General features: G+C 40.0%; 1 protein-coding gene across 7 annotated transcripts in view; it reads left to right on the top strand.

Moving 5' to 3' along the window:
• Window positions 1-23,001, top strand: part of LOC140312418 (epidermal growth factor receptor substrate 15-like 1) — a 110,024-nt gene that overhangs the window by 40,607 nt on the left and 46,416 nt on the right. For 4 of the 7 annotated variants that reach the window (XM_072390250.1, XM_072390254.1, XM_072390248.1 and 1 more), the window contains 7 exons: window positions 3,434-3,676; window positions 4,409-4,566; window positions 5,880-6,036; window positions 9,163-9,228; window positions 19,892-19,977; window positions 21,898-21,930; window positions 22,878-22,950. In XM_072390250.1, coding sequence (XP_072246351.1) covers window positions 3,434-3,676; window positions 4,409-4,566; window positions 5,880-6,036; window positions 9,163-9,228; window positions 19,892-19,977; window positions 21,898-21,930; window positions 22,878-22,950 — 816 coding nt within the window. The remainder of the gene's footprint in view (window positions 1-3,433; window positions 3,677-4,408; window positions 4,567-5,879; window positions 6,037-9,162; window positions 9,229-19,891; window positions 19,978-21,897; window positions 21,931-22,877; window positions 22,951-23,001) is intronic. The other 3 variants (XM_072390249.1, XM_072390253.1, XM_072390252.1) reach the window with 3 other exon arrangements.

Raw genomic sequence — 23,001 nt, 5'->3', positions numbered from 1 at the left:
TCAGACTCGAAAGAGAGATCCTCTGTCTTGTGAAAGGGGCCCTTGACTAGAGCTTCCCTGTAGTAAAGCCTCTGTCCCCAAAGAATCTTGTAGCATTTCTTGTACCATGTCATTAATACCTATTTTCTAGAGCCCATACCTTATGCTGGTAAATTGTGAGATTTATAGAGGTTGATCAGTTGTGTCAAATGGGTGAACCTGAGATTGCTTGTGCTATGGATGAAGTCCTCCTGAAGGCTCTGAGCTTTTCATTATAGCCATGTTCCCAGTGCTATTAGTGCGTGTTCCCTTGACAACTTTACTCCAGGTCAGCTGTTTCAGTTGCTCCAAAATGGTTCCTGGTGGTTTGATGACCTTTAGTGTAAAGCAAAGAAGAAAGTGTAGAGATCAAAAGGAAGTGCCCAGGATCCAAAGCATAGCAGCTCCTCTGTTAAACATGGTGGTGGGGGTGTTATAGCTTGGGCACGTATGGCTGCCACAGGTTCTGGCACACTTATCTTCATTGATGATGGAACTGCTGATGGCAGCTGCACAATGAATTCTGAGCTGGATAGAAACATCTGATCTGCTCAAGTTCCAGTAAATGCCGGCCCAGTGAGCTGAATGACTTCCGACCGGTGGCACTCACTTCACATCTGATGAAGACGTTTGAGCGGTCCTTCCTCAGTATCCTCAGACCCCATGTGCAACATGCCCAGGACTGTTTGCAGTTCGCGTACTGGGCAGGTGTTGGCGTGGAAGACGCCATCCTCTACCTGCTACACCGAGCCCATTCTCACCTGGATAAGGAAACTGGCACAGTGAGGACCCTCTTCTTTGACTTTTCGAGTGCTTTTAATACCATCCAGCTCCTCATACTTCAGGACAAACTGATCAAGATGCGAGTGGATACCTGCCTGGTCACCTGGATCTCCAGCTACCTGACTGACAGGCCGCAGTACGGCAGGCTGAAAGACATCACATCTGACACTGTGATCAGCAGCACTGGAGCACCCCAGGGCAGGGTGCTGGCCCCTCTTCTCTTCACCCTGTACACCGCGGACTTCTGTTACAACTCGGAACTGTGTCACATTCAGAAGTATGACGACGACACAGCCATCGTGGGGTGTATCAGAGATGATAGAGAGGAGGAGTACAGGAGCCTGGTGAAGGACTTTGCTGTTTGGTGTCACAGGAACAATCTGCAGCTCAACAACACGAAGACCAAGGAGCTGATCATCGACTTGAGGAGGTCCAGACCAAAGTCACGACCAGTTCTTATCGAGGGAGTCGAGTTGGAGGCTGTGGCATCATACAAGTACCTTGGACTGTGGCTGGACAGCAAACTGGACTGGTCCTGCAACACTGACCCCCTGTACAGGAAAGGACAGAGCAGGCTGTACTTTCTGAGGAGGCTGCGGTCCTTTAACATCTGCTGGAAACTCCTGTGGATGTTTTATCAGTGCAATATCTCTGTTACTAGGATTTCTTTATTTTATTATCTATCTTTATCGTACATGTCCTTATATGTTTATATGCATGTATAATTTTTATAGTATTTTTTTAAAAAATTCTGTAATGGTGCTGCTGGAATATTAATTTCCCTGAGGGAACCTCCCAAAGGGATCAGTAAAGTTCTATTTAATCTAATCTAAATGCCTCCAAACTCATTGGATGGAGCTTCATCCTGCAACAAGATAATGATCCCAAACGTCCTGCTGAGCAGCAGCAGAGTTTCTCAGAGCTGAAACATGTAACACTCCTGAATGGCCGAGCCAGTTAGCTGATTTAAATCCAGCTGAGCATGCCCTCTATATGCTGAAGAAGAAACTTAAAGGGACGAGCCCCTGGAACAAGCAGGAGCTGTAGGTGGCTGCAGTAGAGGCTTGGAGAGCATCACCTGAGAAGATACTCAGCACCTGATGATGTGTGTCAGTTAGTGCTGGGCGGTATGACCAAAATTCTATTTCACATTATTTTTCTAAATTATACCGTTTTTTCCATGGTATTTGATGTTTTTTTCCTCCTTGCATTATTGGGTGTTAGCCTCATTTTCCACTAGTTAAAGAAGAATTACTGCGGTCTATATGTGATGTTTTACTTGAGTGTCCATTAGCTTTTTCAGTTTTACCTGAAGATGTGCCCATCTTAGTTTCATACATTCTTGGAGCTCCGAAGCATTTTTGTGGCTAAGATGGTGCAGGAAATTGCTGTTGTTGCTAGCTTTAGCTCGATGGCATTTGCAGTAAATAGCTCTTTAGTCCATGTTCACCCTTTTAAAACCAAAACCTTCAATGTCTGCTACAGCTTCATTCTCACTCTCCACTAACACAGGTGTTCTGTTGCATGCATGTTTAGCGATGCAGCAGTGAAAAAGTTCCGCCTCAAACATTTTCCTGTTGCGCCATGTTACGAATGTTGTTTAGGCTATTTAAACCGGTATTAGACAAATTCATATTGTACCAAAAACAAAAAAAAAAATGTTTTTGGTATGAACCAGCATACTGCCCAGCACTACAATCAATTTCTAACTTCAGTTATTGTGTGTAAAGTATATGCAACAAAGTACTAAACTAAACAGAACTGCTTTAATGTGCCTCCCATTACTTTGTTCCAAACATGATGGAGCCCTGAAATGAGGGGGAGTGTGCATAAAAAGTGTTCAATCACGTTTGAATTGAACGATTCAGAATTTTGCAATGAGGAGCAGAGGGGCAACTAGAAAAAAGTGTCTTTGTCCCAAACATTATGGAGGCCACTGTATCTGAAAACATACAGCAGTATAGTTGAAAGTATAACCTCTCCCCACATCACAGAGCATGATCTTGACATCAACAGTGAAATTGCTTCCTGTCTGAACTCTCCATGCCATACAAACACTGTGGCCACTTTAGCTCTCTGTTACTGGATGCAGCAGGAAACGTTGCAGGGAATGTGATCCTCGCCAGCAGCTATGTCCACTGCATCTCCTGTCCTGGCACACATCACCAACAAAGGGCTGAGAGGGTTTGAAGGAGCCAATGTGTGTCCAGAAAAACATTTTAAAAGTAGTAGCATGGAATGTTAACACAAAACAGGATGGACTCATACTGGATTCATGCTTCCTGGCATTACTCTGCTCACAATTCACACAAGTACAGTTCCAGTTTAAGACTGATCAGATAAAAGTTCTACAGGCAGAAGGTACATATATATATGTATAACTATCATTATTTACATTTCAATTGTGGGCTTAAAAGCCACTTTTCAGGTGTAGTCTTGAGGAAACCAGAAACAAAATGTAAGTGATAAATTGATTATTCGGTTGAAAGGGTTGGTGCTAACTGTTAATGGATGTTAGAACTTGTGTGTGGGTGTTGGGATATGTTTTCCTGGTTTGAGACAAAAGTACTTCTAGAAAGACAGTACATACATGTGTTGATGGCATGCAGTGACAACAAGATGTTCCCCCCAGGCCATGCATTTGGTGTACCGAGCCTTGGAGAAGGAGCCTGTTCCTGCACTCCTCCCTTCTGCCCTCATTCCTCCGTCTAAGAGGAAGAAAAGTCTTTGCTCTGTGACAGGCCCTGTGCCTACATTGCCAGCAAGCCCTCCACCACCGAAAGACTCACTGCGTTCCACCCCGTCCCACGGCAGCATGACCTCACTCAACAGCACCGGCAGCCTGTCACCCAAACACACACTCAAGTCAGGACAGGTAATTCTCACTCAGTGAACACTAGCATATACCAAACATCCTAATCAATAAACATAAGAACAGCAAAGGGAGCTTAAATGTAACCCGTCAAAGGAAAACAAGCAGTGTGGCAGATGTTATTTTAGTATGGAATTCCTATAAAGGTCATATTGAAATTGTATTCTTATTAACTTAAATTGGCCATACTGTGGGCTAAGTATACCTTAAGCAGATGTTGGCTCATACGTTAAACTAATAATTTCCTATATCAGCAGAGGAATGTCCTGAAATGTTCTTTGACTCTCTTGAGCATCTGACAGCTGCCTATCCAGATCTGTGCTGATGTTTTCAGACATATTCTGTGAATATTGTGTCTATATATGTAATAATTGTAGGATCTGGTCTCTGAAGCCTCTGTCTGTTGCACTGGTTGAGGACAGGGAACATTCTTCAACTAGGTGCTGATACATCATATCTAGTACTCTGCTGTATTATTTAATCTCCTCTTATCATAAAATACCTCCATTAAAACTGTCATTTTCAATAGCTATGTGCTCAGGCTGGTAAGATACTGAGTGGTGGTAGCTTTGTTCCTAGCTGTGTGCAGTCTTCATCTGTCAAAGTATCTTGAAAAAATGATCTCCTTAATGGAATAGATTTTAAACAAGTTTAAAAAAAAGTCAAACTGAACATGTGCATCACTTTAATCAAGTCTTTAAACTGTCAGTTAAAAATGAACTAAATTTGTGTCAGCATTCATTGAACTGGGTGGTACCGATGTCTGAACGTGGGCGCTATGATGACATCTTCCTGAAGACGGATGCTGATCTGGATGGGTTTGTCAGCGGGCTGGAAGTGAAGGAGATCTTCATGCAGTCTGGACTTTCGCAGAACCTCCTTGCCCATATATGGTAGGGAGTCAGCAAAGCTCTCACTCATGTTTCTTTAATATCATTTGCAACTAATGTTGATGACCAGTGCTAAGTAAATGATTTACAGATGCTTTGAAAATAAGATCTAAACACATACGAAATCAAAGCAAATTAGTGAAAAAGATGCTGTTGTCAGAGCTACTCTTTATTCAGTCCAGAAAAAAGGGTCATTAAGTTACAGCTGAATGATTCTGTTATAGATTAAGCCTGTCCCATCTGTCTGTGTCAGAGAAGTGCTTCACAGTTAGGGGAGGAAAACTTTTATGCTCAATTTCAATACTCCATTATTTCCTCATATTTTCTGCTGTTATCAATATGATTATTCCATATTGTGTTGTGGGCATTCCGCTTTCCACACCATATATCTTTCTATCCTAAATGTTTGTTCGCTCATCCAGTAACTGCTATGACTGCCTCTTACATGGATTATAAGAGTTAATGATTGTATTCCTTTAAAACAGGTGCACACTCTTGTTCATTCACATGCTTTAATTACAAAATTGAACTCAGGTTGAGCCAGGTTTCTTGGACCCATTTTCTACTCAGCTTTGAGTATTCCACTGTTGAATAACCTTTCAACGGAATGAGCCAAGGATGTCTTTTATGCTTAAAACGTCTCTGCCCTTTCACAGTTCCTATAGTTGACTCTAGTTTTGCTTTTCTGTGTTTGACATCTGTTAACATTGGAGTTGAAAGGAAAATCCAGTTGTTCCGCAGACACCACGGGAAGCCGGCCTTCGTCCCTGTTCTGCCCACACTGCCTCTGCATAGCTGATGTTGTTGACATGTTGCTCTCTTCCAGACTTTACTACCTCCATTTGTGACCCTCTGTTTTCCACCAAAGACACTTTTTATCTGCTCATAATCTTTGTGGTCACCAGCACATCTTCAACCTCTTTCCTGTCCTTCACAGACAAATTCCGTTTTCTGTTCATCCCACCCCCACACCAGTCCTTTGAGCCTTTCCATGTCTTCATCCTCAGTTATTAGCTGTGATGACCCTGCCAAACCTCATCTTTCTCTTCTTCTCTTTTGCACATTGTCAGCAAGCTCCCATCCCTCAGACTGCTAACCATTTGAAGCACTTTGGTTGTGTCAGAATCAGCTTGATTTGCCAAACATGAACACAGCGACAAGTGTGAATGTGCACGGTGTGAAGTACACCTGAGGCATACGCCAGCTGGGTGGTAATTGTGCTCGTTTGTCCTGTTCTACAGCAGTGCGGTCAGTCTGCTCAGCATAAGTGAATGAAATGAACGTGTCTCTGTTGGCTGTGGCGTTCTACCTTTCAGGGCTTTGGCAGACACAAGACAGATAGGCAAACTGACCAGGGAGCAGTTTGCCCTCGCCATGCATCTCATCCAGCAGAAAGTGAGCAAGGGCATCGACCCTCCTCAAGCCCTGACTTCTGACATGATCCCCCCCTCCGAAAGAGGCACTCCTGTACCCGTAGGTTCCACACACACAACACTAAACATTTATCAGAGTTGATCATTATCATGTGCATGTCGCTGCGTTGGCTAATACTGAAGTAGTTTCAAAGTTTATGATCGGGGAATGCACCTGGGTCACTGTTCTATCAAACCATATCTGGAGAGCTTGAATTGATTAACTGACCAAGCCCGCTACTCCCACTCATTGGACTGGGAGTAGAACAAATTGATATCATCTTGGTATTGTCCGTAGGTCTTAACTTGGATCATAGCGACATCCAAAGGATCTGTTGAACACAGACATGAACATCTGAGCAGAGGTCGGGTTTCCTGATGTTTATATGTACCTCATTTGGTGCTGCGAAAGTTCCCAAAAGCTCACAAAGTCTGAAAGCATATAGTATTCTGGATGACTCGCTGTACTTCAAAAAGGGATTAGTACGTTGGATTAAATTAAGTCCAAAATCAACAATCGGGCTGTAAACAGACAGGTTTGTACGATCATCTTTTATTTTCTTTGAATTTTTGTACTGAAAACTATTGAAATTACAATATGAAATGATGGTGTAGAATCCACCATGCAGCCCATGTTATATACGGACACAGTCATGAGACAGTTCAACTTTTTACTACTCTATCGTGGTCTTGTGAGCTTTCACCAGTTTGCATTTTGATTTCTAGCACTGGGAAAACATTTGACCTGTGAACCAGGTAACCAGGATTACAAAGGTCTGAGCATCCATCAAACAACAGCAAATCAAACTTCATTTCAACATATTTGTGACATTACTTGTCACTTTTTGTATAAACTGCACCTGCAGAACAGACCTGTTGTTGTTCATCTAAGGCTGTGTTGCTTTGTAGAATTATGTATAAAGAAAATTTGTGAAAACTTGAATTTTCCAGACAGCTGGCAGTCATTGACCCTGCTGTCAGTGGGTGTAACTTGAGTACAGTCACATCTCTGATGACGTCACATGCATATCATCTATTGACCAAAAGAAAAAATAACAAAAAGCCTAACAAAAATGATGGAATCATTACACTTTCAGGATGTTCAGTTCAATTCAATTCAGTTTTAATTATATAGCGCCAAATCACAACAATTGTCATCTCAAGGCACTTAAATGATATAGTCCAATTCAAGCCAATAGGAATTCAATTAATTTTAATCATAATCCTTGAAATCCAATTAATTAATTTAAAAATAATCCAATTCATTCATATAGAGCCAATTCAAAAATTAATATCCTAGCTAAAGAAACCAACAGATTGCACCGAAACTTGTCTACAGTCCAATCTCCTGATGGTCATTCAGCTGTAAAATATTGTGTAAAGGATTTGACACAAAACTATTTTATTTAAAAGCCGAATGTTCTGACTTCATTAAAATTCAATTTAATTCAAATTAAAACTTGAAATGACAATCATTTTTCCATATTTTCTTTCTCAGATGAAGTAGAGGAGAAAGCGATGGAATCATGGACCGAAACAAATCCCACTCTGTACTCTTCTGTGCTCTTCTGTCTTTTCTGACTTCTGACTGATGGACTGAGAAAAGAGTCCATTATGTCCACCTGTACGCCTGCTGCAGAGGTGATGGCTGCCATCTCCTCTGCTCCATCATCAGCCCGTATCATCAGTGATGGTGGAAACGTGCTGGTTTCATCTTTCTGTTTCATTGGACCAAACTAAAGTTCCAGCATCGTCTCCTTGGTGATTCGTCTCTGAGTCTCACTTCCATCCAACCATCCACAGTCACAGGCTGCTTCTCTTCAGCCACTGTGAGCTGCTTTTCTTCTCTTTAGGTGTTGCTGATGCTTAACTTTGGCTTCTCTGGGTGAAATCCCATTTCCTTCCGCTGCTTTCTTACGGTTCATCGGCTCTTGTTTCTGACCACTTGTTTTTCGGTTCTCTTGTTGAACATTTTCTGTTTTCTGTCCTGATGTCTTCCTTGGTCGACCTGTACGTTTCCCTTTTACAACCTTCCCGTTTTGTTTGTGCTGGCTCCAAATGTTAGACACAGCTGACTGGGAACATCCACCATCTTTTGCCACACTCTGAGCTGAATTATCTTCTTGAATGAGTTTTGGAATCTTTTCTAAGGTTTCTCCTGACGGCTCTCTTTTCAGTGTCATGTTTCCTGTCCATCAGCAACAGCTCCTCATGTTCTGCAAGGACTCTCTTTTATCTGAACACTCATTTTCACGAGTGATTCCTTCATTTTTCCTCTACTTTAAAAAAAGTAGGAGCAAATTACAAAGCAATTTCATGAACATTTTGGGAGGTCTGTCTGACAAAGCCATATAGTGAAAGCTGCTGAATGAAATGTTTTGTGTCATTAATATGTTGTGAACATCCATCACTTTTGCTGTGACTGCTTTGGAGACGGTTATTGCTTTGGGCAGGGTCGGCCTCCTGTTCTGCTCCATATTGCAGGGCAGCTGAATATGAGCACACGCTGGTTGTGCAGTGTTGTCCTTTATGCCGAGTGGCTTCTGCAACATTCCTCTTCCTCCAGAGCTGTCCCCAGCTCAGAGCCGGCCTACTTGGATTGCCCCATGGCTTCTGTTGGTCAGGCTGCCCTCTTGCCTGGCGGCTCTCTGGCAGTGGTGAATGGCTACTTATCTTTTTTTTCTTTACATTCAACAACAAAAGAAAAAAAAAACGATTTCTTTGATATTTTCACATTTCTTCAAAGAGCCTTTTGTTTAGGTTTTATTTTCATAATTTTGCGACGTTTAGCAAAACGTCGCAAAACCTCTCCCACTCCCACCAAATGACTCTGAACCAGCCTGTCCCACCCCCAAACACAGCTCTGTTTGAAGCCTAATATCTACCTAATCATTTTGAACAGAACAAGCAGCACAGTGACCAGAAGTAATTCATGTAGCTAACAACATCAAATCAACTTGTGGTAATAACTGACTGCTTTAGTATTCTCTTTGTGAGGTTGGTGGTGTTTAAATGGTTGTCTCCTGGAGCCAGACCTAACAACTATCAGTGCTTCAAGTGCAGCTGCTATTGGACATGAAGAAATTCTAATTAAGATTTAAGATTTCACGTCCTTTGACATGCAGCAGAGTCACGGCTGTCAGTGTGTCTGTGCTGGCTGGGAGTAATGAAATCTTTTCTCTGCCAGCAGAGTGTATCTGGATACATGACTCCAGTGGGATCAGAGATGGCTGCTCTGTCAGAAATGAGAAGAGTAAGTACAGTTCTTCTCCTTCCCGTCTTTCACCTTTTTCATTCTTTATGCAGATCTGGTCATAAAGATGCACATATTTGTCTGCTCCTTGTCTTGTGCTCTGAGCTGTTTCAATTTGGAAAATGTGCTAACTTTGTGGAAAATTACCCCTGACCCTCCCCAAACCTGCAGTACATAGAAACCATGTGGGAAATTTGAGGAGAGGTAAATGATTTGACATTAAAACTCACTTGCATTCTTGTCTTGTATATGCTGCCGTTTCTACCTGTTCCTCCTCAGGCTTTAATGTTCGGGCTGTGGGGAGGTAATATGGACCTTCAGAGTATTAACCCATGAATGCTTTCAATTGGAAAGCATTTGTAAGAATTTTCAGTGCAGTTACAGTTTACCTTCACATGACTTTAGAGAAAAATGAATAATTGTGTTAGTCTTACCAAATTCAGACTATTTAGATGGATGCACATTTTTTTTAGTTTGATCAAAATTGTATGAATTTGAGCTTCTCAAACTGGACTTACACACTCAGATGCATGCATAGCTTAACTCAAATGTACCTATGCCCTCATTACATGCCCCAAATCTCTATCTTTCTGTTAAAAACGTAAAGTGTACCTTAACAGAGATTTGTTAATGTGGCAAAAGGATGTATACACAGTCTATGAATTATTCATGGTACCAAACGTATGAGCTCTACAGGCTCATGGAGTCCATACATGAGGGAGGTCTGGAAATAGTATGGCTGTAGAGTTGGCAGCCATGGGACCAGTCCTGGCAGCTGGTAAACGGTTGGCGTGTTAGCTTGTGGATACTGTAGCGAGACGGGATGCCAAGCTGATCATAGGTCATATGCCATGGTCTTTCCGTGGCTTTCAATCAATATATTCAGAGTTTCATTCAATATATTCAAGGTTTCATTCAATATATTCAGAGTTTCATTCAATATATTCAAGGTTCATTCAATATATTCAGAATTTCATTCAATATATTCAGTTTCATTCAATATATTCAAGGTTCATTCAATATATTCAGAGTTTCATTCAATACGTTCAGAGTTTCATTCAATATATTCAAGGTTCATTCAATATATTCAGAATTTCATTCAATATATTCAGAGTTTCATTCAATATATTCAGAGTTTCATTCAATATATTCAAGGTTCATTCAATATATTCAGTTCCATTCAATATATTCAAGGTTTCATTCAATATATTCAAGGTTTCATTCAATATATTCAGAGTTTCATTCAATATATTTAGTTTCATTCAATATATTCAGAGTTTCATTCAATATATTCAAGGTTCATTCAATATATTCATAGTTTCATTCAATATATTCAGAGTTTCATTCAATATATTCAGTTTCATTCAATATATTCAAGGTTCATTCAATATATTCAGAGTTTCATTCAATACGTTCAGAGTTTCATTCAATATATTCAAGGTTCATTCAATATATTCAAGGTTTTGGCAGCCATGGGACCAGTCCTGGCAGCTGGTAAACGGTTGGCGTGTTAGCTTGTGGATACTGTAGCGAGACGGGATGCCAAGCTGATCATAGGTCATATGCCATGGTCTTTCCGTGGCTTTCATTCAATATATTCAAGGTTTCATTCAATATATTCAAGGTTTCATTCAATATATTCAGAGTTTCATTCAATATATTCAAGGTTCATTCAATATATTCAGAATTTCATTCAATATATTCAGTTTCATTCAATATATTCAAGGTTCATTCAATATATTCAGAGTTTCATTCAATACGTTCAGAGTTTCATTCAATATATTCAAGGTTCATTCAATATATTCAGAATTTCATTCAATATATTCAGAGTTTCATTCAATATATTCAGAGTTTCATTCAATATATTCAAGGTTCATTCAATATATTCAGTTCCATTCAATATATTCAAGGTTTCATTCAATATATTCAAGGTTTCATTCAATATATTCAGAGTTTCATTCAATATATTTAGTTTCATTCAATATATTCAGAGTTTCATTCAATATATTCAAGGTTCATTCAATATATTCATAGTTTCATTCAATATATTCAGAGTTTCATTCAATATATTCAAGGTTCATTCAATATATTCAGAATTTCATTCAATATATTCAGAGTTTCATTCAATATATTCAGAGTTTCATTCAATATATTCAAGGTTCATTCAATATATTCAGTTCCATTCAATATATTCAAGGTTTCATTCAATATATTCAAGGTTTCATTCAATATATTCAGAGTTTCATTCAATATATTTAGTTTCATTCAATATATTCAGAGTTTCATTCAATATATTCAAGGTTCATTCAATATATTCATAGTTTCATTCAATATATTCAGAGTTTCATTCAATATATTCAGTTTCATTCAATATATTCAAGGTTCATTCAATATATTCAGAGTTTCATTCAATACGTTCAGAGTTTCATTCAATATATTCAAGGTTCATTCAATATATTCAAGGTTTTGGCAGCCATGGGACCAGTCCTGGCAGCTGGTAAACGGTTGGCGTGTTAGCTTGTGGATACTGTAGCGAGACGGGATGCCAAGCTGATCATAGGTCATATGCCATGGTCTTTCCGTGGCTTTCATTCAATATATTCAAGGTTTCATTCAATATATTCAAGGTTTCATTCAATATATTCAGAGTTTCATTCAATATATTCAAGGTTCATTCAATATATTCAGAATTTCATTCAATATATTCAGTTTCATTCAATATATTCAAGGTTCATTCAATATATTCAGAGTTTCATTCAATACGTTCAGAGTTTCATTCAATATATTCAAGGTTCATTCAATATATTCAGAATTTCATTCAATATATTCAGAGTTTCATTCAATATATTCAGAGTTTCATTCAATATATTCAAGGTTCATTCAATATATTCAGTTCCATTCAATATATTCAAGGTTTCATTCAATATATTCAAGGTTTCATTCAATATATTCAGAGTTTCATTCAATATATTTAGTTTCATTCAATATATTCAGAGTTTCATTCAATATATTCAAGGTTCATTCAATATATTCATAGTTTCATTCAATATATTCAGAGTTTCATTCAATATATTCAAGGCTCATTCAATATATTCAGAGTTTCATTCAATATATTCAAAGTTTCATTCAATATATTCAGAGTTTCATTCAATATATTCAAGGTTTCATTCAATATATTCAAGGTTTCATTCAATATATTCAAGGTTTCATTCAATATATTCAGAGTTTCATTCAATATATTCAGAGTTTCATTCAATATATTCAAGGTTTCATTCAATATATTCAGTCTCATTCAATATATTCAAAGTTTAATTCAATATATTCAGAGTTTCATTCAATATATTCAAGGTTCATTCAATATATTCAGAGTTTCATTCAATATATTCAGAGTTTCATTCAATATGTTCAAAATTGAATTCAATATATTCAGAGTTTCATTCCATATATTCAAAGTTTCATTCAATATATTCAAAGTTTCATTCAATATATTCAAGGTTTCATTCAATATTTTCAGAGTTTCATTCAATATATTCAAGGTTCATTCAATATATTCAGTTTCATTCAATATATTCAGAGTTTCATTCAATATATCCAAAGTTTCATTCAATATATTCAGAGTTTCATTCCATATATTCGGAGTTTCATTCAATATATTCCAAGTTTCATTCAATATGTTCAGAGTTTCATTCAATATATTCAAAGTTTCATTCAATATGTTTAAGGTTTCATTCAATATATTCAAAGATTAATTTCCTGAACGGCATGCCCATAATATATATATAGGAAAAAGACAGAATCTTAAATTAATAATCAATTATTAATTAATAACTAATAAATTCCAGTCTCATATAGTCGCTACTTGTGAATTCTCGTTTTGTTGGACTTACCCATATGTAAAGATCACATACAGATAAAAAAAACACAAAAGCCGGTTGATTTTATATATCAATATATATGAACCATTTATTAAAATGATATGACCAAAAACATGAACCTTAAGACAACAGCAGAAATGCTTTGAATATAGGTGATTATATAAGAAACACATTGTGAATTGGAAAGAACAAAGGAGAGGGGATGGATGGATTCTGTAATCATTCAAATAGTCTAGGTTTGTTACTATTTGAATTTACAGGCTAACAACTTGGATTAATTTATCATTTTAACTGCGAATTCTCTCGACACCCACCGCATACCGTCTGAAATGTAAGAACAGGGAAGATCTTACGGTTAGGTCAGCTCTGAACCACAGGTAATCGCCAGCGGGTCCAACTGGGTCTCTCTCGGTTCCGCGTCTCACGGCCTTTGTTGTGGTTGACTTTCAGGGACTGGACCGGTCGCTTTCCTGCGCCGGAGAATAAGCCTTCCTTCTGGTAGCTTGAAGACGAGCGGGGTGGTGAATTCGGAATTCACCGCAAATAATGATAAAACTGTCCAAGGGTGGAGTTGGTTTTGGTTGCTGACCAACTCTGATGAGGTGAACTTAAATTCACCAAAGATTGACCAAAAAGGTTGACAAGCTGAACGCTGGCTCCTTTTGGTGATCAAAAATAGGTGAGGATGCTGCAGCAGCAGAGTTTAAAACGTGCTATAGAGAGGAGGCAGGATGACAGACGAACAAAAATCCAAAACTTTCTACTACATTCTTCTCTTTCTGTCTTTGTTCGGACCTTCTTCTTCCATCTCATCTTCTTCTCCTGCCATTTTCAAAGACTCTCCACAAGACTCTCATTCCATCGATCTTAAAACTCTCTGCTCTTCATCTTCTCTACTTATCTGGATTCTTTTTCTGAACTTTCAATATTCTCTATTCTTCTATTCTCTTTTCTCTATTCTGACTTTTCCTCGTGATTTCCGGAGTTTGATTCGTGGAGGCGGGGCATGACGTAGGCTTACACTACACTTTCAGCCAATGGTATGCCTGAAACTGTTGTGGGTCTGCCTGGGTGTGTTTTGTAAGGCGACCTGCAACGAAGGTGCCTCAAAGCAACTCAACTCCTGCATTCCTCCGTCTCATAAACATTTGTTCAGAGGATTCTAAAAGACCATATATATATATATATATATATATATATAGATATAAAGGGTAAAGATATAGCATAAACTTAGGATATAAAGTGTGACTCTGTGGCGCAATGGTAGTGCGTCTGACTCCAGATCAGAAGGTTGTGAGTTCAAATCAGATTGGTGCCTTGATTATTGTGGACTGGATAGTGTCCTTAGGCAAGACCTACCCTACACGCCTACTTGTAAGTCGCTTTGGATAAAAGTGTCTGTTAAATACATAAACATAAAGACATAAAAAACAGCATAACATAACATGATGGTTCTGAGTCTCAAAATTCAGATGGATATCTGTAAAATTATGGCGTATGAATAACGAACCAACCAATGTTATTTTCCTGTGTTAAACACAGAATACAATAAGAAACAGCTGGAGCATAGGTTAACAGTTGTATTATTTGATATAAATGTCACAGGTCATATGCAAGTTGTTGATTAGTTTGGGTTTAACTATTCAGTACTATGAACCACTCGGGGGCAATGTGGCTCCATAGGCTGATTAGTCATTTTCCAAAATAATAATATCTTCCGTATCGTTCCACGTACGATCATGAAAAATGTATTAAAATGCCGCTTGTGATATCACTGAGAACATGAAAGAACTTGTACAAAGATATAAAGCACATTTAATACAGTTTCAAGATTCAGCTGAATCTTGGTGAGGTTATTTCAAAGGTTCCATGAGGCATCTACTTCTGGTTTGCATCAGAGTCAGGGCAAATGTCACCTTTCATTTACTTTGACCCAGATAGGGTTGGAAGTGTCTTGTTCTGGTTTTCTCCAATACTCTCCTGAGAGGGTCTGTTGTTTGTTTGTTAATTAATGTATTTACCTAAATTTATGGCACAGGTCTGTGGAAAGAGGGGCTGAGAAACTCCCCATGGGTAAAGGTTGGTGTAAATCTGAGGATCTCTGGTCCTTACATACAAACATCTCCACACCAGAACGTGGGAGATTTCCAAAGTCTTAAGTTTGAATTAAATTCCACACTTGAGTTCACTATAGGTGTGAGTGGCTCTTAATTAAGTTCATACTCATCTCCACTGACTTCATCTGATTCACCACTGTTAGGTGGAGACTTATGTGACTTTTTCAATTTCATTTCCTGAGCAGAGTCTGGTTGCGTTTGAAAAGGTAAGTGGTCACAGGGCATTCGTAGGATTCTGTCCTTTACCTCTTTCTGGTCTTACTTCATAGATTGGCATGTCAGGCTGAACTTGTCTCACAACTTTGTAACTGTGTCCTCCCAAATGTTCCGGAGTTTTCCTGGCCCTCCTGTTGGTGTCAGATATTTTTTTATTCACCAGGTTGGAGCGATGAACTGCAGACTTTTGAGTTGTAGTACTTTTCACTCCTTGCAACAGCCTTTTCAGCATTTTTATTAGTGATGAGGTACGTTTCCTGCATTCCTTTTTTCCATCTCTCCACATAATCATGATAGTCACTGGATCTTAACTCTGGTGTAGTCCAAACAGCATATCAACTGGAAGTCTGGGTGACCTGCCATAAAGAAGATAAAATGGCGAGTATCCTGTCACTTCACAACATGTACTGTTATAGGCATACACAAGTTTAGTCAGAGACTTTCTCCCGTTTCATTTTTGTGTTTCAGTCTGTGTTCTCAACATTTGCAACCATGTCCTGTTCAGATGTCCACATGAACGTTCAAACAGAGTTTTTTCAACTGGCTAAACAACTGATTTTCAAAGACTTTGATGTTGTGGTATATGCCTGTGCAAAATGTGTGAAATGATCAACAATGACGAGGATATACTCATATCCACCTCTACGGCAGTCAAGATGGAGGAAATCAATGCATACCATTTCAAATGGCTGTGTTGTCACCATATTTGTCAAGGGGGCTCTTGTGTCATGGCATGGCTTTTTCTGTTTTAAACAAGTGCACACCTTAGTCACATAAGGTGAGAAATAATGTGTTCTGTCCTCCTCTGGCAGGACAAAGGAGCATCTGCAGTGAGACTCACTGCGCTGCAGGACTGAGAGGTTCAGGAGGTCCTTTGTTCCCACAGCCATAAGCCTTTTTTTTTTAATCATTATTTTTATTGCCACATTTGTTTTCCATACATATACATACAAACCACAGAAAATAAAACAAACAACAACAAATAAAAATATAATGCCCTAACCCAACCTGAGCACATACTCACATATACACCCCGGGGGAGAGGGATTAGGCCATGTGTAATTGCAAAACCAAGTAGAGTTCAAGTTCATCTTAAATCTAAATCTAAATCTAAAGTTATTTACTGGTACTTATCATTCCTAAAGAGAAAAAAAACAAAAAAAAAACAAACAAACAGATATGTCAAGATATATATATATATATATATGTGTGTATAAATACAGTCAGACTAGGTCCAGATATTTCCTCAAGGGTCCCCATGTTACATCCCATTTATGTTGGCCTTTCACATTATTAGACCACAGTTTATCAGATGAATGATTGAAACAAATTCATGTAACCTGTTTTTGACACATGGTGAAGTTGGTGCCTTCAATTCTTTAAGGATAGGTCTTTTAGCTAGTACCATGCCCATCAACAACACTGGTTGAATGTGTGAAGGCAAAATTAAGGAGTCCTTTTAACATCCCAAAAAAGCCAAATTCCTATCAGGAGGGACAATCCTGTAGTAAACCCCAGAAAAAAAAGAAAAGATCCTTGTCCAAAACAAATTAATAAGTGGACAGTCCCAAAATAGATGCAACAGCGTGCCATCGGTTAGTTTACATTTATCACACAGAAGAGTAACATTTATGTAACATGACCTTAGAATAATGGGAATGATGAATCACTTTAAACTGAATTAGCCTGTCTGTAATTGATTGAGCAACTATGAATACGAGAAAGTGCAGTCCTCCAAATGTTATAAGGCAACCTAGCCTGAATTTCTCTTCATACAGATTTATTAATCAACTGCTTGCTCTCAAAGTTAGGGATGTTTTCTCTCACAAAGTGCCGAAGTTGCATATATCGAAAAAAATTAGATAAATTATACTTTGAGCTTAGATGACAGCTTAGTTGACCAAAAGATGCAAAGTTATTATTGAAATAGCAGTCCTTTATGCATTTAAGCCCCTTTGTACACCATCTAACAAATGTATTGTCCGGCAAGGCTGGAGTGAAAGCGTGATTATGACAAAATGGTGTATATATTGAGATACCAGGAACTTTGTAGGTGTGTTTAATCTGAGTAAGAATCTTTAACGAGTTTCTGACAACCAGACTATAGCTCACTGATTTTACAGTTGTAGGATTCGTAAAAAGTAAGGAAGACATATGGCTTCTTTAAAGACATGAGCTCCATTTTTAGCCACAGGGGAGCAGAGTTCAGTGTTTCATGGTTTGGGGAACCCCATTGCCAGTATGACAATGCTCTAACATTAGCAGTCCAATAATAATTTCTGAATATTGGAAGACCTAAACCTCCCTCCACGGTTGGCCTATATAAATGCTTTTTTGATAATCTGTGTTTTTTGTAGCCCCAAATAAAATCTAAAACAACTGATTCAAGCTTATTAAGAAATTCAACTGAGATAGATATTGGCAAATTTGGAAAAATATACAAAAACTTTGGCAGGGATACCATCTTAATAGCATTTACTTGGCCAATCATAGATAGGGGCAAAGTCCTCCAGTATTCTGGTTCGTTACGGTTCATAAGCCATAATCAAATCAAATCAAATCAAATTTATATGGCACCTTTCATACTTTAAAAGCAACACAAAGTGCCTCACAGAGGCTAAAAACAATCTGAATGCATGTGAGGCCAGAAGACGTGGTTGCGTATTACAGATAGTGTACGCTCAGTACCCTGGTGTCCCATGTTATTGTGCAGCTCCTCCAACACTTACCTTTTGTAGATTTCCGGCAAGACCAGTTGTTTGTGGGCCACAGTAGTTCTGCATAGAATTCCATCTACAATCAATCTGTCCCACTCCCTAGACACGCACTCTGTTCTTGGACTGAGCTCTCACAGCTCTTTAGCTATTGGCTTTGACCCAGACAGTTTACTCTTCATCACAGGACAGATTACTGGATCAGATTTTTGTGCTTCTTGTAACTGTTGCTTCAGTATTGAGCTTATGGGTGCAGTGACAGGCTCACATGACCAGATTTCATGGGACTACATCAGCATTACTCTTCTCTTTCTCTGGCCGATACTTAATTGTAAAGTGAAAAACTGCCAACTCAGTAACCCACCAAGAAGGGATCGCATTCAGCTTTGCAGTTGACAGAATGGAGGTGAGTGGGTTGTTATCGCTGTACACAGTGAAAGTTGGAGTGTAATACAGATAATCACGAATTTTGTCAGTGATCGCCCATTTTCAAGGATTATTTATTGTCATTTCAACTTGTTAAAAACATACGGTGAAACAAAATTAGTCCCTCAAGCTCAATGATAAATAGAATAAAAAATAAATAGTTAACTAAGGATATGTACAATAAGCATGATAATATAAAATACACAAAATAAGTGAAAATGAACTGCAATGAAGAGACACAGCAGTAATCAACAGTCCTGTACCATTGAGGTAATGTGCAAGTAGAATTAAAGTGACAGTTTGTAGTGTTCAGAGTTGTGCAAGGTTTGGGGGGATCAGCAGGGACCACGGGTCCACCAGAGTTTGACAGTCTCACAGCTTCCAGGTAGAAGCTGTTCCTCAGGCTGGTGGTCCTGCAGCCTCCTGCCTGAGGCGAGGGGGACATACAGTGTGTGTGCAGGGTGAGTGGGTCCTCCATGATGCGGGAGGCCCGCTTCCTGCATCTGGAGGTGTAAATGTCTGTGGTGGTGGACAGGCTGTGTCCCACAGTCCTCTGTGCAGCTTTCACCACCCTCTGCAGCGCCTTCTTCTCTGCTGCAGAGCAGCTGCTGTGCCACACAGTGATGCAGGAGCAGAGGACGCTCTCCACCGCACGTCTGTAGAACGATGTCAGGACTGAGCTCCCAAGTCCGGCGCTGGTGTGGAAGTGTTGTGTCTCCAGGTGAGGTCGTCAGTGATGTGTACGCTCCTATAGCTGGAGACCACTTCCACCGCTGTCTCTCCGATGTGCAGCGGAGGGGGGAGGTGTCTGCCCTTCCTGAAGTCCACGATCATCTCCTTGGTCTTCTTCACACTGATGCAGAGGTTGTTCTCTCTGCACCAATGTTCTCCACCTCCACAGCAGCACATACAGCTTTCTCTTGTACCTGTTTGGTGGCAGGCAAAACATCTCCATGGAGCATAGACTAAGTGGTTAGCATGCTGACCAGTTCCATAGTGAGGCAGCACTTGAGCAGGTGCTTGGGCTTGACTGTGCCTGCTATAGAACTGCTGCGGCGGGTTCGTTGTTAGTGCTAGTGACACTCCCCTACATGTTAATGGATGACCTAGTCCCACCTTCTGAATAAACCTGTGTTCTGCTCCTCTTACTCACCACTCCGATCCTGTTTCTCCCTCTGTCTTTGTCGCTTGGCTCGTTCTGCCACAGCTCATTTGGTGCCGTTTTATCATTCTGTGGTCTTTTAAAAAAAACCAAAACAGGTTCACTTTACCATCCTGCCCTCCCCCCTTCTTGTGCTTTACTCTGTCTCTACAGGACAGCTCAAGTTCAGTGGGTTCAGGAGAGTTCACTGGCATCAAGGAGCTGGATGACATCAGCCAGGAGATAGCCCAGTTGCAGAGGTAACCCAACAATACCAGTAACACCTCAATAACATAAAAGCCCACCTTCATGAATTGATTGGAACATTGCAGCTTTTTCTGTGTCTCATATCGCCAGACCATGTCACTGTGGACCTCATCATTCCCACCGTATCAACACTTTGACCCACCATGTCATGATTAGCAACTTCTTCTTTTACTTTTGAAGAGAAATGGAAAAGTGGCTGTAATAAAAATGTTCCTGTTCTGTGTGCCACTGGTGAGAAATGCCAACACACTTATCCACACCGCTTGAGAGCAGTTTTCAGGTGTTAGTCTGCACCAGATCTTATTTTAAATTAGAAGGTGCAGTTCTGCCATGGACAGTGTTGCTATGTCCTTGTTCTGTCATCAGTGATTGCAGCATGACTGATATGGATATTTATTATTCAGGACCACTCCTGCGTGGCTTTCACGTGATTAGCTTTTCGGTTTGTGATTTTCAGTGTTGGCTGTATATTTACATCTGCTGATTCCTTCAGTCCATCAGCACTGAGCTTTCTCCCTAAGTTGGGGTGGATGTAGGCTCTCTTTTGTGAATGTTTTTCTATATCATGAGGAGATGGCTGTAAAGAATCTTACTTATGAAACTAAAACAGGATTAAGAATTCAGTTTAGGAGAGAAAGGCTCAAAGGATGTTGGTGTGTAAACATGGTAGACACAGCTGCAGAAATCATTAGAGACTCACCCTCGAAAGGATGAAGATTAGTTTCTTAGCTTAGTCTCATCATACTGCTTTCTCCTTCCGTCCGTTCGTCTGTCCACCCATCAACCCATCCATCCACCCACCCATCCACCCAACCAACCCTCCATCCATCCATCCACCTACCCACCCACCCACCCACCCATCTATCCATCCATCCATCCACCCACCTATCCATCCATCCATCCACCCACCTATCCATCCATCCATCCATCCATCCACCCACCCACCCATCTATCCATCCATCCATCCACCCACCTATCCATCCATCCATCCATCCATCCATCCATCCATCCATCCATCCATCCATCCATCCATCCATCCATCCATCCATCCATCCATCCATCCAACCAACCAACCAACCAACCAACCAACCAACCATCCATCCATCCATCCATCCATCCATCCATTTACCCGACAATCAAGCCATCCACCCAACCAACCATCCATCCATCCATCCACCCACCCATCCATCCATCCACCCGACCAACCATTCACCCAACCAACCATCCATCCAGCCATCCATCCGCCCATCCATCCACCCAACCAACCATCCATCCATCCACCCAACCAACCATCCACCCAACCACCCACCCAACCATCCATCCACCCAACCAACCATCCACCCAACCACCCACCCAACCATCCATCCACCCAACCAGCCATCCATCCGCCCATCCATCCACCCGACAATCAATCCATCCATCCACCCAACCAACCATCCACCCAGCCACCCACCCAACCATCCATCCACCCAACCAACCATCCATCCATCCATCCATCCATCCATCCATCCATCCATCCATCCATCCACCCAACCAACCATCCACCCAACCAACCAACCATCCAACCATCCATCCATCCATTTACCCGACAATCAAGCCATCCATCCATCCATCCATCCATCCATCCATCCATCCACCCAACCAACCATCCAACCAACCAACCAACCAACCAACCATCCATCCATCCATCCATCCATCTGCCCATCCATCCACCCGACAATCAATCCATCCATCCACCCAACCAACCATCCACCCAACCACCCACCCAACCATCCATCCATCCATCCATCCATCCATCCATCCATCCATCCATCCATCCATCCATCCATCCATCCATCCATCCATCCATCCTTTGCTGCATGTATCTGATCCACTCTCTGTTTGTTCACCACCTATTCTCCATGCTGCGTCAGCACTCTTGCGTTTACCCAGTGGAATACTCTCAGGTAAACACCTTTGTTAGTCAACATTCATTAACTGGCATCCTGTCAAATTTACTGGGACACACACTAACAGTGTTAGTTTACTCCTGTTCTTAGGTACTGAGTATATATATATATATATATTTATATATATATATACACTCTCTATAACTGGACCCTGTGCACTTCACTTGTTTTTCTGTTGATGTTATGTTTTAATGTTGTTTCTATCTTTCATGCTTTTATCTTTTATCCTCTATTTTATTTTATTTTTTATTGTAAGGTGACCTTGGGTGACTTGAAAGGCACCTCCAAATAAATGTATTATTAAATGTGAGCTTTATGCATTCTACAGCAGGTTGTGTTTGATTCAAATGCACAGAATTGTCCTCAGCAGGAAAGCTGCGATGTTTAGAACATTGGAGCCAGTCCACAGAATATAAATGGGGATTTAGACATGAAAAAGAAAAGTCCTACATCCAGTTTGTCATACCCATGCCACTACTCTACTGACTCTGTATTTGACCAGTTGTTGGCTGTTAATGACATTAACAAGTAACAAAAGATGATAAAACATTTTGCTTCAATGCAAATGAAAAACTTACAATAACTTGAAATAATAACATGAGAAATGTACATCAAAATATATGAATGGCAAATAATATCAAAGATTATAGCTAGACTTCTTAGCAGTGTAAACACTAACCCAAACACTGACGCAGGTAAGACCACAGTTTGGGAAATGTTTGCCATTTTGTGAAAGGAAACATTACAGCCCTTTTCTCTCACACATTGAATTATATCTTTTCCTTTAAAGACTCTCAGTCCAGTGTCTTTTGTTGCTCTGCTTTTTCATATGTGTATGCACCTAGGCTGTTTTTTTCTTTTTTATTCGTGTAACACAACTGTTAATGTGTTTGTGTGGAAACCTTTCTGGTGTGTATGTATGTGTGTGTGTGTGTGTGTTTCAGGGAGAAGTACACTCTTGAGCAGGACATCAGAGAGGCGGAGGAGGCCATCAGACACAAGAGTGCAGACGTTCAGGTAAGGGGCAGTAATTTGATTAAGTCTTCACATCTTAGTCAGTGAGCTTTT

This window comes from Leuresthes tenuis, unplaced genomic scaffold (assembly GCF_036924035.1).
Source record: "Leuresthes tenuis unplaced genomic scaffold, fLeuTen1.0.hap1 SCAF_7, whole genome shotgun sequence".
NCBI lineage: Eukaryota > Metazoa > Chordata > Actinopteri > Atheriniformes > Atherinopsidae > Leuresthes > Leuresthes tenuis.
The sequence above is the reverse complement of the archived record's forward strand: the minus strand, read 5'-3'. Positions and strand labels throughout refer to the sequence as shown.